Below are 15,037 nucleotides of genomic sequence, written 5' to 3' on the forward strand. Positions count from 1 at the left end.
GAATTAATCAGCATATCAGAAAATACATTGGGGAAGAAATGTGGAGAACTATGAGGAAATGCATCTGTTATATTCTTAATCACTTACGTATGAATGATCCTTACCTGTACAATGTTACCCATAACTTCCTGTGCAGTAATATTTAGTTGTGACATTGTTGTTGATGTTTTGTGTATTCTCTATGACCTGTCCTTTTAATAAAGGAATGTACAGTAGGGTGGCCTGGCTTTTCCCCTATACTTCATCAGTGAGTGAACCAAAGAATTACCCTCAAGTTCAAGAGGTCATTCATTGTCCATTGAGTAAATGCTAAAGCTTAAAGTAAGACCTGTGTACGGCCTCACATTGGAAGACATATAACAAATAGGCTGTTTTAGGAGGCAAATCTTTCAGCAAATTACTGACATTTTGGCCTCTTAAGATCAGCTGTGAAGTTTTGACTCGTGGTGATGATTTGTATTGTGCTTTACTGCCTCGTGTTATCTTTGCTTTGCAAGCTGCCTTATTTAAATTTCACATTTTCAGCTAAAGTCATTTCGGGCCAAATGTTGGCCTCAAGGGCACAGACACAATATTAGCGTGGATGGCTTTTGAACCTGCTGCGTTGTTTCGGTCTTGTCTCAAAAAAAAAAAAAAAAACTACACCATAGCACTGCCTATTGATGGGTTTTTCCTGCTTTGCTCCAAGCTTGTTGAAGACAGCCCGTGCTTATCAGTACCAAACTCATAATTGGTTGAAGGAGAGGGGTGAGTATTTAAATAGATGAATGGTTTAGGGAATATGTGTTGTGGCTTACAAGGGTATGCTGCCCAAAGATTTATTTCCATTAGCATTATGAGCCCAGCTCACACATCAGTCTTCTGGAGCTTTTCATGTGAGGAATGGCTGGAGGTTAGCAAGCTGGTATTTACATATCGCCGTATATATCACTCGTAAATGCCTGCAGTCTCAGAGGTCCATAGTGTAAACAGACAGATGCTGCACTTGAAATCGCATGGGCTTGGTTTTACAGACCAACACAAGCAGAGCTTCAGAGAACAAAGCTGCTGATTAGCTATGCTAATGTTGTAAGCATTCAGGAACTGAACTGCTCTGACGAAAATGGGTTACATAGCTATCAAGCTGTCATATTTTCCAGTTGATTGGGGATAAATGGCAGATTTGCAGAGAGCCCTTATTCGTCCCTAGCCTCCGGCGCCTGTGCCGCCAGCCCTATACTCATCTGTACACCTGGCCTCTGACACTCGATTCTTGACATCTTTCTCATCTGCGGTCAATGGGAAATGAGCCTGCGACATAAGCTTTGTCTAACGACAGCTCAGTACTATTGCAATTACAGGAGATTTAGTGTCAAAAATTCAGACAGAAACAAACTTAATATTCTACTCATATGGGATGTTTGTACAAGACGAGACTCTGTAAACATGACTGATTGATTTTGTCGCAGGTGTTTGGTGGTCATGCTCAGCTAAAGCAATGCATCAATCTCCTTACAACCCTTGGGCTGTCCTCCTCATTAAAACTATTTATTTGCATCCTCTTAATGGCATTATAAATCCACATATAAATTGGAAGTTATACAACTGCTGTCAGGCAATAATGTCTATGACAGAAAAGTCAACTATCTAATTTGCTGCTATTAAAATTAAACTGACTGACAACAGGACAAGACATAATGAGTTTGTTTGTTGCCCTCTCAACCGGTAACAACCTTTTTGGGCGCACTGACAAGGTTTGCTTTCTGTAAACTACGCTGGGGTTAGCAGAATATGAATTAGTACAATAAAGAAAAAAGGTCTCCTATGTTCTTAACATAATCCAATCCCCCTCTTTTTACTGTACAGCCACAAAAGGCAAAATAACGTCTTAAAGCTATTAATGCTTATTCTAAGGGCTTGGGTCAATAACTGTTAACCGGAGAGCTAGAGTGGAGAAGTGGTTGTCCCTGGCCTGTCGAGTGGAGCACATCTCCCGGCCCGGCCTCCTGTTTGGCCTTGTCCAACCTTATTGAGCTGTATCAGTGAGGTTGGCTTGTGCACCTCAGCACTTTTCCTTCTTCTCGGCCCAAAGCTCAGCACTTCTTCATTATATGGCAGGGTCAACTTCATTTAGCTCAGTCGCTGCCGGGGCCACAGAAACAGTTGTTCTCAGAATGTGAGCAGATCGTCCCCATGTGCTCTAACCAGAGCTGGCATGACACAGTCTATCACCAGCAATATAGTATTTTCTATATTGCGAACTTAACTGGTTTTGGTCCAAGTGTTTTGAGACGTAAATGCTCCAGGTTGGCAGTATGCCTTTTTTGTTATTTTATTAAAAGATCTATTTCTCTGAAGGAAACAATACCTCAAACCATTTTTTGTTTCTGATAGTGTTGCCAGTATACTATATTCTATAAATAATTATACTTGCAGAATCCTCCACACACACAGTTCAGATGTAAACCAACTGATAATACACATTAGCAAATGATGCAGCAGACTACTATCCGAGCCTCCATCTAATATCGTATCCAATACTGCTAGACTGCATTCCTCAGAGGGCCTGTGCAGTCAGTGTTGTGGAAACTGAGCCTAGAAAGTTCCGGAAAGTTATTGGTGGTGGTGGTGGTGGTGGGGGGGGGGGGGGTAAATCAGTGATTGAACGAGTTAGCAATGACATGGCGTCCCTTAATACGTTGTCACTTAATCTTCTAATTAGTAAATCAAAGCTAATCTCCCATGCATATCACGCCATTCCCCTCTGAAGACGAGGCCACACATCTGAACGTTTCAGTATTTGCATAATCTTGAGGCTATAATCCACTGATTGGCTTCATAGCAACAGCCATGTTACAGACATAACAGCTTTCCCTCCAATTGTCTTTCCCCTGAAATATGTTGGTTTTCTGCTCTGCCAGACAATTACGTTGTTCTGAGAATAAGGTGCATGCCCTCTCAGGTCAGAGCACAACAGGTCATCTCTGCTTGCTATCCTGGATTAATTTGGAAGGAAAATAAACTACAAATTAGATGGAGCCATTTTTCTTTTCCCCACACCACACTTATGTGATCACTGGCACCAGCGCAGTACAGACTGCAGAGAGTGATCATAAGGCCGTTTGTCTGACACCCAGCTTCTCATTACTGCACTTCAGCAATCCAACTCTTTTTCCTGTGTGTGAGAGCTTGCCAGAACATCCGTGTCAGGAGAGGTCACAGCACAATTATGCATTCCGCACTTTTTTTTTTCCCCCCACACAGTAATGACCAATTTACTCCTCATCCTAACGTGAACGGGGGCCAGCTATCTGTAGTATTGCAATAGAGCTGTTTCTGTGTCAGTGGGACTCAAATTGCAGACCAACAGAGCCAGATGAGCCGACTCCCTTGGGTAACAGGCTTGGCAGACACAAGGTGATTTCTTTCCCTTTAAAAAAAAAAATTGTCTTTAAAAAAAATCATCTGAATTCACACGCATCCAGTATAAATTTCACAGATGCCAAGAGAAAGGGATTCCTGTGTAGGGTGCATTGCTGTATGCATTATTTATTTCCCAGGTGCTCACTCTATTACTGATTTATGTGTTATTGTGCTGGAGATGTTGACGTGATTTTTGACAAGATTCAATGCGATGCTCTGCTGAGGGGCTTTGGATACATGCCTGTAAATGCCCGGATATATTTGAACAAGCCAACAGCTTTTGTTTAGTCCCCACCAGCATTATTTACATGAACAAAATCAAGCAGTACCAACAACATTCTGATTGGTGTTGTTGATCATCTCCAACATAAGTCATGCTGTGTGAGTGCATCAAAATGAAGCATTCCTTTCAGCAATGGAGGCCTTCTGTGGTTTTGTTACTCACAAGGCAGCAGTGTGAATGTTCTAATTGGTCCCTATCGAACATGTTGCCCATGTCTATTTGTACAGCACTAAATGTGCACATCTATGTATTCGTGTGTGTGTGTGTGTGAATGAATAAATGTGTTGATGGTTTGAGCAAGACAAGCTCAGTGTTTCTGTTTTAGGTTTGTGGTCCATCTGGTGCAGGGAAGGCAGACCTGAAGCAGTCAGACATCAGTCTCCCATATCTTTATCTCCCAGCACAGATGACAGGGAGAGAGGGAGGGAGAGCAAGAGACACACAGTGAGGGAGGGGAAAGAGAGAGAAAGAGAAAGAGCGAGGTAAACAGAGGGGGGGGGGGGTAGAGTGGGAAAAGAGGGCAAAGAGATGGAGAGGCACTTTGACACAGAAAGGGTGAAAGAGAAAAAAGAGCATTGATCAGTGCTCTCTCCGGGGCCTGTGAATATTTCCTCCCTGCACAATGTCAAGAACAGTATTTTGAATAAGCGAATGGTCATGCATAAAATAGCACACTATATGGAGAACTTCTACCTGCCAACCCCTTGGAGTTGTATTCTTTTTGCTTTCATTGTACTTTTCCCTTTCTGAATTTCTGTAATTTCCTTCAGCTGGCTTCACAATTAGCTGTGGAGAAAGAAACCATATGCCAAATTCTCATGAAAAAACATCAGCAGATATTCTAAAATCTTAAACTACAGTAAGGATTGTTCATCTTCAGGGTTAATGTGCCACCCTCTCAGTGCATGTTAATCTTCATGAAATGCCTGGTGCAAATTCTCCAGGCTCTGCACGCAGACTCTGGAATACTAAACTGATTTTCTCTAGAGGCAAGCGGTATAAATGAAGTAATCTCTCTTTCTCCTCCATAGCTATGAGGGCCTGGAGAAGAAGCTGAAGGAGGTGTTCACAGAGAGAACGGGGATCTTACGCCAACTCTCCAAAACTTCAAAGGAGCTGGACAGCATAAAAGGAAACCTTCAGGTGAGTATTCTCTTTCTCTCTCTGACAGCCTTCACAGTTCAAATAAGTTGATGTGAATGCTACAGGAACTTTGAGAGACGGTCCCCAGTAATCTCTTGGATGTATAGTAGAACTTTCTTAGAAACATTTAAAAAATGAAATGTCACTACTCAGCCAAAAGGGACCCTTGAGAGAATGAACAATAAATGATCTGTAAAGCATTCTGCAAAGATGGATGCGAGTTGATGGCCATGAAATGACAGTTCTGATATTATATATGGGATCAAGACTCAGCTAAAAGAACCATAGCTATGCAGCTGCATATACTCTGCTACAGGGCCAAATTCACCTATTGAGCAGAGGTACCAACATGCCTCTTCAAAGAATATTCTTTCTATTCAGTTCCCTCGTCCTAGTTGTATTAGTCTGCAGGCGCTCAATGCCTGCAGAGGTAACTGCATTTCATGGTGTATGTGTCTATTGCAGACACTGAAAAGATATTGCCCGTGCACTGCAAATGTGTAAAGAATCCTGCAATAATTTCATTACAGAAAAAGACGCACCGACTACATAACATGACCACCACACGGTGCTGTATGTACTATGTGAAGAAAATAAATCACACTTCTCAACTTCTCTCCATCCCTGCTCACTATATACACTGTAAGCCTTACCCATGGTTCCTCAATGATTGTTGGAGGTCAAATGTTTGCTTTTGCATAAGTAATACATTTCTCAAAATATGTACAAGTTGTAAAGCAACACTCATCCTCATATTCTCTACAAGGTCACAAACTTGTGTGCACTGACTCACTAAGACTGCACCAAGTCTGCAACAACAAAGTATTCTTTGATGACACCCACATGTATATCTGTATTTGCATTGCTCAAGTATACTTTATGTGTGTGTACAGTATACCATTGTGTGTGTGTGTGTGTGTTATCAACTGCCTTTGCCTACCATGACACTGGTATTTGGTAGATGTGGCATTATTTGGAACATACTGTATGTGAGGTTTAAAGTCAGACATATAGTTATCATCAGTGTTAGCCACTCTAATGTGATCAATTATGTATATGTGACTGATTAACCTTTTCTGGAAGACTGTCTTTTGGTAGTGTTTATTTTCATAATGAGATACCCCGAGACTGTGGGTCAGCTTATGATAATTAAACTTTGCCTGATGGACCTCATAGACTTGGCAGAGGCTTTACGGGCTGCTAGGGTGAACCTTGGCAGTGGCTTCATGCCAGCATGCCTTGGACATCAGGTTGTCAGATCATACTATACAGATCAGCTACTGTGTGTGAATAAACACACACACACACACACACACACACACACACACACACACACACACACACACACAGACACACACACACACATACAGTACTGTGTGAGAGAAAGAGCTTGTTTGGGTAATTGGAAATAATGATGGTCTAAACACGAAAAGATATTTCGGTATCAATGTGCATTCGTGTTATTATGTAAGATCCGAAGAAAGAGAAATAATATCACAAATCTAAACAGGCCTTTCAAACCATAAGGGTCAATTCAAGGTTGCACCTGCATTTGTATTCATGCTGTGTCCTGTAATATCAATTTATTTGTGTTGTACACCAGTAATGCAATCTTGCTGCTCAGGGCACCTCCATTAATTTCCATTATTAATTCTAGAATTGTGTTTAGACTCCATATATGTTGCCATGCCGTTTTAAAGTCACTGTTGCACAAAACAGCATGCACATGAGGCTGTGTGAGACTAAATGAATGCTCGCTTACAGTTAAATGTTAATCTAGGGCTTCTGTTCAATTGTCATTGATTGTTTCTTGAATTTCATTGATCTATTTTCCTCTGAAGTACACAGATTTCAGCCTTGATTTGAGTCAAAAGGCCTGCCGAAGGCACTTTATTGATGTGTTTGTTTCAAATCAAAGGCAGCTAAGTAAACTCAGGTGCAATGGATGACTCAATGGATGAATGGCAACTCTGAAAAGACCTCTTGGGATTGAGGTCATCTTTGTTACTCCGGAAACACTCTATCTTTGGGTTTGGGTACAAAGGCAAAATGATTCATTCTAACAGAGGATACTTGGAGAGGGTCATGGTACAAATGGTGTAGACTCAGAGATTGTGTGATAGTCAAGTGCTGATATTCAATGGTGATTCATTTCATGTGTGTTATGAGTCACAGTGTTTCGTGTTTGTGGGGAAATGCTAAATGACGTACACTACCGGTCATAAGATTGGGGTCACTTATAAATTGGCAACGGATACGGTGAGCTACATGGTAAGCCACGCAAAGTGCCTGTAGGCCTACTTGTTTGCCATTACATGTATGAAGTACTCGACAGGTTTGTCATTGACAGAGGTGCTTTGTTTCCATGTGGCATTTTCTCTCATGTGTTAGTAATTCAGTGAACACCGCTCACTGGGGTTTCTGTCCCATTTTGTCTAAATAGAGAGAAATTTTGTCTCCATTTCTGTCCCAATTTGTCTCAGTTGTCTCTTGTGTGAATAACGGAATACCCAGAACGGTTCTGCAACCCACTTTTGGGTCCCGACCCACCAGTTAACTCACTGAATGCCAAGCTGTTTTCGGAAGCTTTGTCCTAGAGTGCCAGCAATCTAGACCATTGTTGATGATTTTTGTACAGCCACAGCATATTCTGTGTTATAGCTATGAACACATACAATGGCTCGTTTGAAAGGTGAGACTTTAAGCTCTCAGTGGGTGCAAACCGTGTATTTCTACACGCCTCTGTTCCTGAGAAATTCCAAGCTAAACAGTGGCTAGTTTTCATCAAAATCCCTGTTTGTTTTTTCTAGAAATGGAGATATTGCGTCTTTTATGACCTGAGAAGTGTTGCCTGCAAAGTTTCTGGGAAGAGATCTAACGAGACCTGCCACCTAGTGATAAACCCACTGATTTTGACCTGGCGTGCATGTCACTGATAGGCTAAACAGTGACTGATTCGAAACAAAGCGGCAACCATCAAAAGAGTTAAGATCAAACGTCCAGATAAAATGTCCAGATCTTGCGTTTTCATGAGTTTTCGATCGTCATATATTTCATTTCTAATAATCACAGATTTCCCAAAATCACATATAAGGTGTGTTAGAGTGTCTAGTTTCGTAATTAAAAAAAAAAAGCTAAAAACGTAATATTACGTTTTTGGCACTCAACGCATGGGAAGAAAAAACGTAATATTACGTTTTTGGCACTCAATGAGTTAAGAAACACTGCATTGAAGATCAGCCATTTCTTTCTACAACAGTCAAGAACCCTTTTGCAATTATGTAAGCACATAATATAATCTGAAATCTGCTGCCATGATTAAAAAAACAATGCAACTGATCTCAGCTGGTATTCTCTCTATAATGGAGTGGAATGGACATTTCTAAGTGACCCCAAACTTTTGACCAGTAGTGTAAATGGCGATCTTTAATCACTCTCCTGGTACTTACAGGGTACTTACAATCCTCATTAAAAGAGCGCTTTAATTGTATAGTTGCTAACACAGATGATTCAGGGATGATTATGATGTGACATCTACTGCTAAAAATCTATGCATCGCCTTAGCTACTGTGCAGAGTTCAAAATAAACTATCCCAGATAGATATTTTTAAGAATCCACAGTTGTTTGTCAACAAGGTAATGTTATTTATAATGCTGGCTAAAACAACTAATACACTGTGTATACTGTGATACACTATATGGCTCCCTCAGCCATGTAGTTTGATACTAAACGCTCACACGGACAGTCTGGGAACTACAATTTTAAGAAGGGATATGATTTATCCAAAAGGATACTGGAGCAAGGCAGTGGACTCTTATAGTACCGCAGACTTTTCTCTGAAAATAAAAGACTCTCCCTCTCTCTCTCTCTCCACCGCTCTCCTCCAGACGCTGAAGAATGATGACTCCGTGGCTAAGACGGATGTGCAGAGAATTCTGGAGCTCAGCCACAAGCAGAGGTGAATCTGTTTGACTTCAGTCAACTTCTTTTCTCTTCTTTTCCCTCCTTTAATGGTCTCTTCTATTCCATAAGTATTGCAATATCAGATAAATGCAGTCTTTTCTAGATTGTCTTTAATCAATTGAAAATGTTCTCATATATTTCAAAGAAAAGAGGAAGGCGTGACATAACCACTGATTTTTTTGGACAGTTTTTGGACTCTTTTATGTAGAACCATCCCTCTGTTCCTCAAAATTATTGCTTTCATCAGTAATCTTGTTTCTCTCCCCAGAGCGCTTTAAATGAATTTGAAAAAACGTATCTGATGAATCAATAGAGTGCTGCATCAAATGGAATTACCGTCCACCCTCATAAGAATTTACTTTAAAACCTGCCAAGGGGTGCTTTACTAGCCAAATATTATAATAGTCTTTTGTGAAAACAACAGTAATTATGGCACTGGGATGATCTCCGTAAGCGTTGACTGACACACATTGATCCTTGAATGTACCTGAGCACTATTGGCAAGTTAGCACCAGGCCATTGCCTCAAATTAAGTCCTCTTGAATCATTTGTCATATCACTGATGCACTTATGTAGTTTCAGAACACTATCCAAAACAGAATGCTCAGAATACAGAACACTGTCCAAAACAGTGGCACTAAGATCAAACCATGAATCAAACAATGAGAAAAGAGATTACTGATTCATCAGTTCAAACAGCAGCGTGATTATACCTGAATTGCAGCATGCTTGATAGTTCACTTGGCCTTGCCTTCATTTACCCTAAAGTCAGGCTTCAGTTGGTTAGACTTAATTCTTCAGATGGCTACCACGTAAACTCTCCTTGACAACATCATAGCAACAGATTAAATCCATTAAGGGTCATCCTCTTTGCGGCTCCAGGTTAGACAGTGACAGAATTCAATTTCCCTGAACGTCAGGTGTGGATTGATTTTATTCCTGCAGACACTCAATAGCTTAAATAGTTTAAAAATGATGGTTAATAAGAATAGTTCTGATATATTGTTTACTTCTGCAGACAGCTTTAAAAAAATCCATAGCTTAAAATAGCAGTTGGCCGTTCAAGATAATGGGCCCTTGTGAAAAGTGGTGTTCTTCTTCTGGTTGAATAGCAATTAAATGGTACAGGGGACTGTAGATGGATGCTTCTAGCGAGCTGGAGCTGAATGTATGTTCCCAAGCTGTGGCATCTGCCTCAGGAACATCACAAACATCATCTTCAGCTGTAATGACTAGTTCTTACATAAACTGCATTTGTCATCACAGTAAGAAGTCCTTTGCAAAACACTGATTCAAACAGTATGCTACTGTATTATTACAGTGATGTTAATGGTGCTGTGTGTCATCTACCAGCAGTTTCTATACTGCATGTAGGGGAATATACAGTGTTTGTCAGGTGCCAAGGGCTACATCCAAAATGGTGCCATCGTCCATGGCCGCAATATATTCAGAAACTGTTAGGTCTTTAGTCTGTAGAGCTACAGTATATAGAGCCTATATTTGTTAAATTTAGTATCTCAAACTTCAGTCATCACAAAATAGTTCAGCAACCACTGGTTCCTTTTCCTTTTCTTGCCACTTCAACGAAAAAAAGCAAAAGGCACTCTCTAAAGCAGGGGTGGGCAAACTGCGGCCCGTGAGCCGGATCCAGCCCGCCAAGCACTTTCATCTGGCCCGCCGAGCATTTAATTTGGTTATCAGACTGCTCGCTATTTTTTTCCTGCGATAGAGACTATGTTGGTTAGCTTTACTGCAAACTGCTTTTCACTCTCCTTAGAGAATGTTTACAATGTCAAAACGTCATGTTAAATAGAGATGATAGGCCTACTCTTAGTTATCTCCTTTGCAGCAGATCTAACTTGAACGTTATGCTACTCCATTAAATTGGGAAGCGGGTTGTGCGGCCCGCTGGCCAATTTTCAAAACCCAATGTAGCCCTTGAGCCAAAAAGTTTGCCCACCCCTGCTCTAAAGCCTACTGTATGTTGTCTGTTTCGAGTTACTAAAGAGTTACTGGTTTGTAGATAAGGACCAACTTCCTATCAGTGGCAATTGCTGCTCTTTGGAACAGGGGAAGCTCTGATAAAAATGGTCAATTATTAAATTAATATTATTAAGGTGCTATATTGTTCTTTGAGGGCAAAAATCCCAAAACCCAGAATAGTCCAAACAGTAGGCATGGCAGACATGGCATAATGTAATGTAACCTACACCGTTATATAGCGCGCTACCTAACTTAGCCTAAATACACAACTGAAACAAAAGCAAGTCACAAACTCTGTAACTCCACATTACGGTTTTATTTACAGTATGCTATTTACAAAGACAAATAGAAACCGACTGTATTGCTCCCAAATTATGAGAACTTGAGCAGCAAATTGCCTTGCCTCTCGATTTCACCTGCCAACGTTAACGTTAACTCATTCCTTGAACTTAACCACTTCCTGTCAGATCGCGACATATGCTGTCAATCAAAAAGAGTCCAGCCTCTATGACGGTTCCTCCAATCATCATACAGAAGCTCGGCGTCCGGGCCATCCCACTGTCCCATTCACTCCCAGAGACGCCGGGCTTCCCTGGAAATGACGATTTTGTGGCGCTTGTCCAATAAACGTGTAGCTTTTCTGCACTGAGATCAGCCCACTCTGTAGTGCCACTGAAAGTCCAGTGAAGCCCAGCGTCTATGGGTTTTTTGCATGGTTTTTTGATGGATCGTGTCATCACAGCAATTTATTACGGGTGCGAAATCACGACAAATGACCAGCAAAACCTTATTGCTGAACAAACTAGCCATGAAGATGAACATGTTTTCAGCATGTTCTAGTTGGAATAGTAGGCAAGAAGCTAATGTAATAGTGTTATTTGATGCGATTTTCTGTGATATTTTAGAGGAGGCTGAGCTTCCCCTGTAGTCTTAGAGCAATCGCCTCTGCTCCCTATGTATATATAAAGAGCTCATCATAAGATAATCCTACTGATTCATAGTTAAAGCTGATTATACTGATAAAAATCATTATAACCCATTCATGCTAAAGGATCCCTTAAATCCTACATACCGCACCTTTAAATGACTTAAACTGTTAATTCACTGCTAAATAAGCCAATATCACAGATATTGAGCAACTCATTAACCTGGGATTACTGCACCTTTTAGTAAATGTGCCCCTATGTACTGTATACACATGCAAGTTATCAAGAAAATATAATACCCTAGTTACATATTGTTTGGGTGTAGGATCACAGATATGAGATGTTTTCATATAAAGTGTTTGGACTAGTCATACTAGATCTTTCAGTAATTGGACTTGTGTAAAACTGAAATTGTTTGGACAACCTAACCCTCTGCTCTGCCTCCACACCAATCTTCCTGCCAATAAACAATAAATTGCTACTGTTGAACATAGCTCTCATATTTGAAGACGGTATACTGAACAACCTTCAACAAAATGCTATTCATCATACTGTACAGTATGTATGGTTTAAATTGTCCATATGGAATTGGACTAACACTGAAAACATTGAATTCATTCAAGTTGCACTGACAATGGAAATGACCACACTTCAAAAATTCAATTTACTCCTCCTGTTGGATGTACTGTAGGCATGCATGCTCTTTTCTAATGCACACTCAGGCACTCTGGTGAGCTCTCTCTTATTGCTTTATTCTCTCTCTCTGCCTCTTGCACACACATGCACACATAAACACACACACATGCACAAACGTCAAACACACACCAACACACTCACAGGGAGGAAATGAAGTCGCTTCAGACGGCCCTGCAGAAGCAGCTTGATGAGGCGACGGAGAAAGCAGAGAAGCAGCAGGCTACGGTAAGCCCCGGCTACAGCCCAACCCCCCCCCCTCCCCCCCCACCTCCTATTGCTTGTCTCTCTTCTTCCTCTTCCCCCTTTACCTGAACCCTTGCTTTCATTACCCCTCGTATGAAATCATTGGTTAGGTGAGAGCAAGTGTGACAGGATCCAAACCGAGTCCACTGGCACCGCCGCTTTCCTCCCCTGTCAGCCCCTCTCATCACGTTCCAGTGGGCCTCGCTCAAGCATAAACGGCACGGCACACCCCAGCTAAAAGTTGTCAGATGCATGGTAGGCCTTTGCCTCATGCCCCTGCATGTGAGACGATAACAGTCACCCCGGCATAGCCTGCATCATTAGTTCACTCTCAGGCAAATGTTATTTTAACAACGCCTCTTTTTTTTCCAAATAATTTACATATTTATTTCACACCTCTTAAATTGTATAGAAGTTGGCCACTGACTATACGATCACAAAGTGCCTGGGCGCTTTCTCCACCAATTAGCCAGCAGCCGAAGCACATACAGTACGCCTTCTCCATAACCTGGGTAGTCTGGCTGTGGCACTCACTAGCATCCAAAGTAGCTCATTAACCATCTGTCTGTATGAAACCAACAGTACGTGTTCATCTGCTTGCATGTAACCGACTGCTTTATGAGAACCACATCAGCACGTTTGCACAACAACAGCTAAGTAGGCTTGTTTGCACAGTGCGTTTAGTCATGACTGATGCAACTCACTTGTTAAACAGCGTTTCTTCTTCCTTCCTGTCGTGGTGGCATCACGGTCCTATGAGCATCTGCCTGCACAAGTGCCCTCTAAAGCTAATTATCAGGAAATCAAAACAGGATGTCTAATTAATGTCACAGATTATGTGGTGGAGAGGCAGACTGGCATGTATTGTATTTTTAAGTATTAAAATATATTTTTTATATCTATTAAGTATAGAGTATGTTAATTATAGAAAACAGTGGGAGGCATCTCAGTGGCAGGGGTAGAGAGGTATCTGCATTCTGGAACTTTTCCTCAGCTACTCTCGTTCTTCCCCCAGTTACTTTGCTAAAGGCTGTGCAGGAGAAGAGCTCTCTGGCAGCCGTGCGTTGAATCTGAATGAATCACTGGGGAAAATTTGCATTTTACCAGCCTGAGCTGTTCTGCGCTCCCAGTTCACCATCATCTGACGCTAATTACACATTTGGTGACAGATTCATGGCCTGAAAATTGTAAAAGTATGCCCATTCAGCTGAAGACATAATCAGTGCTATGGACAAGTATGGAAAAGTATGGACATGAATTGTGCCTGATTTTTTTTATTTTTGGAGGAATCGGTCCAGTGACTTACTTTGTGGTCTTCTATTTCACTGTGTCTGCCAGCCAGCCTAAAAGGTGACACAAACGGAGAAAGATGGCAATATGTCAGTGCACTCAGGCTGCAGGCTTTATTCTCGTTGGGGATTTCTGTCCCTCTGTTGAGCGTTTTTAATAATACAAAGGGCATTCATATCCACTCAAACGTGGTATTGTCTGTGACAAGAGCACGTTTGTACCCCCATCAGTGGTGCAGCTCTGGAGCTTTGATAGTGATTTTTTGATGGGTGACAGTGGAATTCACCTCTGTGGTCTTCTAAAGGCCACTATAATGGAAATGGGAAATATGTTGAAACCATTTTCAATATTGCCCTGTTGTGAGTGCAAAGAGGCCCTTTAATGCCTCTCTCTCCCCTGCTGCACCATCAGATGTCCTGCTATATCTTCATCTCTGTCACAGCTCCTCACCTCAGTCTCTTATTGGCTGGGTCCAGTCCAGTCCAGTACAGTAGACATACAGTGCATTCAGAACTCACAAAATGAGTAGTGCATAAATTAGGGGCCTCTCGTGAGCAATATTCAAATATTTTGGCTGACATACAAATACAGTGTCCTAATATTTGCACATTTGTGTTTGTTTGCTTGCTAGCTTAAACAGCACAGCAATATAGGTATGTTGTGTGAAGATACCCATAGCTGAATTTATAATTACCTGCGAGTCAATTACTGTAAAACTAGCCCCGGCGCTGGGCATTTTGGATACACACACAGATGTTGTTCTCTAGCTTGCAATTAGATGCATTTTCCCCCCATGGTGGCGGCCATTGCTTGAGGCAGAAGAGTGGAATTAGAATCGAGGGTGTTTGACATTTGAGACTGAGCTTGGCGAATTCAATATAAGGGCCGAAGGTAGAAAACATAGTTTGATTGGTGTTGTGTTTGCCCCGCGGGAATGTAAACAGTGCAGATCATGTTCATTTTTAGAAACACGGCACATATTGTTTGTGGAAATTTTCTCTCTTATGACATAACACCACATCCAGGAATGGCCCTGTTGCATTTTCTTTTGCCGAACAGTGGGTTTTTTGTTAAATTACTTTATCATTACCTGAGAAGTTATAAAAC

The 15,037-nt window shown here is 41.4% G+C and overlaps 1 protein-coding gene across 1 annotated transcript in view; it reads left to right on the plus strand.

Annotated features, from left to right (window-relative positions):
- Positions 1-15,037, plus strand: part of luzp2 (leucine zipper protein 2) — an 83,172-nt gene that overhangs the window by 50,439 nt on the left and 17,696 nt on the right. The window contains exons 2-4 of the mRNA XM_042060786.1: positions 4,717-4,828; positions 8,717-8,787; positions 12,541-12,622. Coding sequence (XP_041916720.1) covers positions 4,717-4,828; positions 8,717-8,787; positions 12,541-12,622 — 265 coding nt within the window. The remainder of the gene's footprint in view (positions 1-4,716; positions 4,829-8,716; positions 8,788-12,540; positions 12,623-15,037) is intronic.

Source organism: Alosa sapidissima, chromosome 14, assembly GCF_018492685.1.
Source record: "Alosa sapidissima isolate fAloSap1 chromosome 14, fAloSap1.pri, whole genome shotgun sequence".
NCBI lineage: Eukaryota > Metazoa > Chordata > Actinopteri > Clupeiformes > Clupeidae > Alosa > Alosa sapidissima.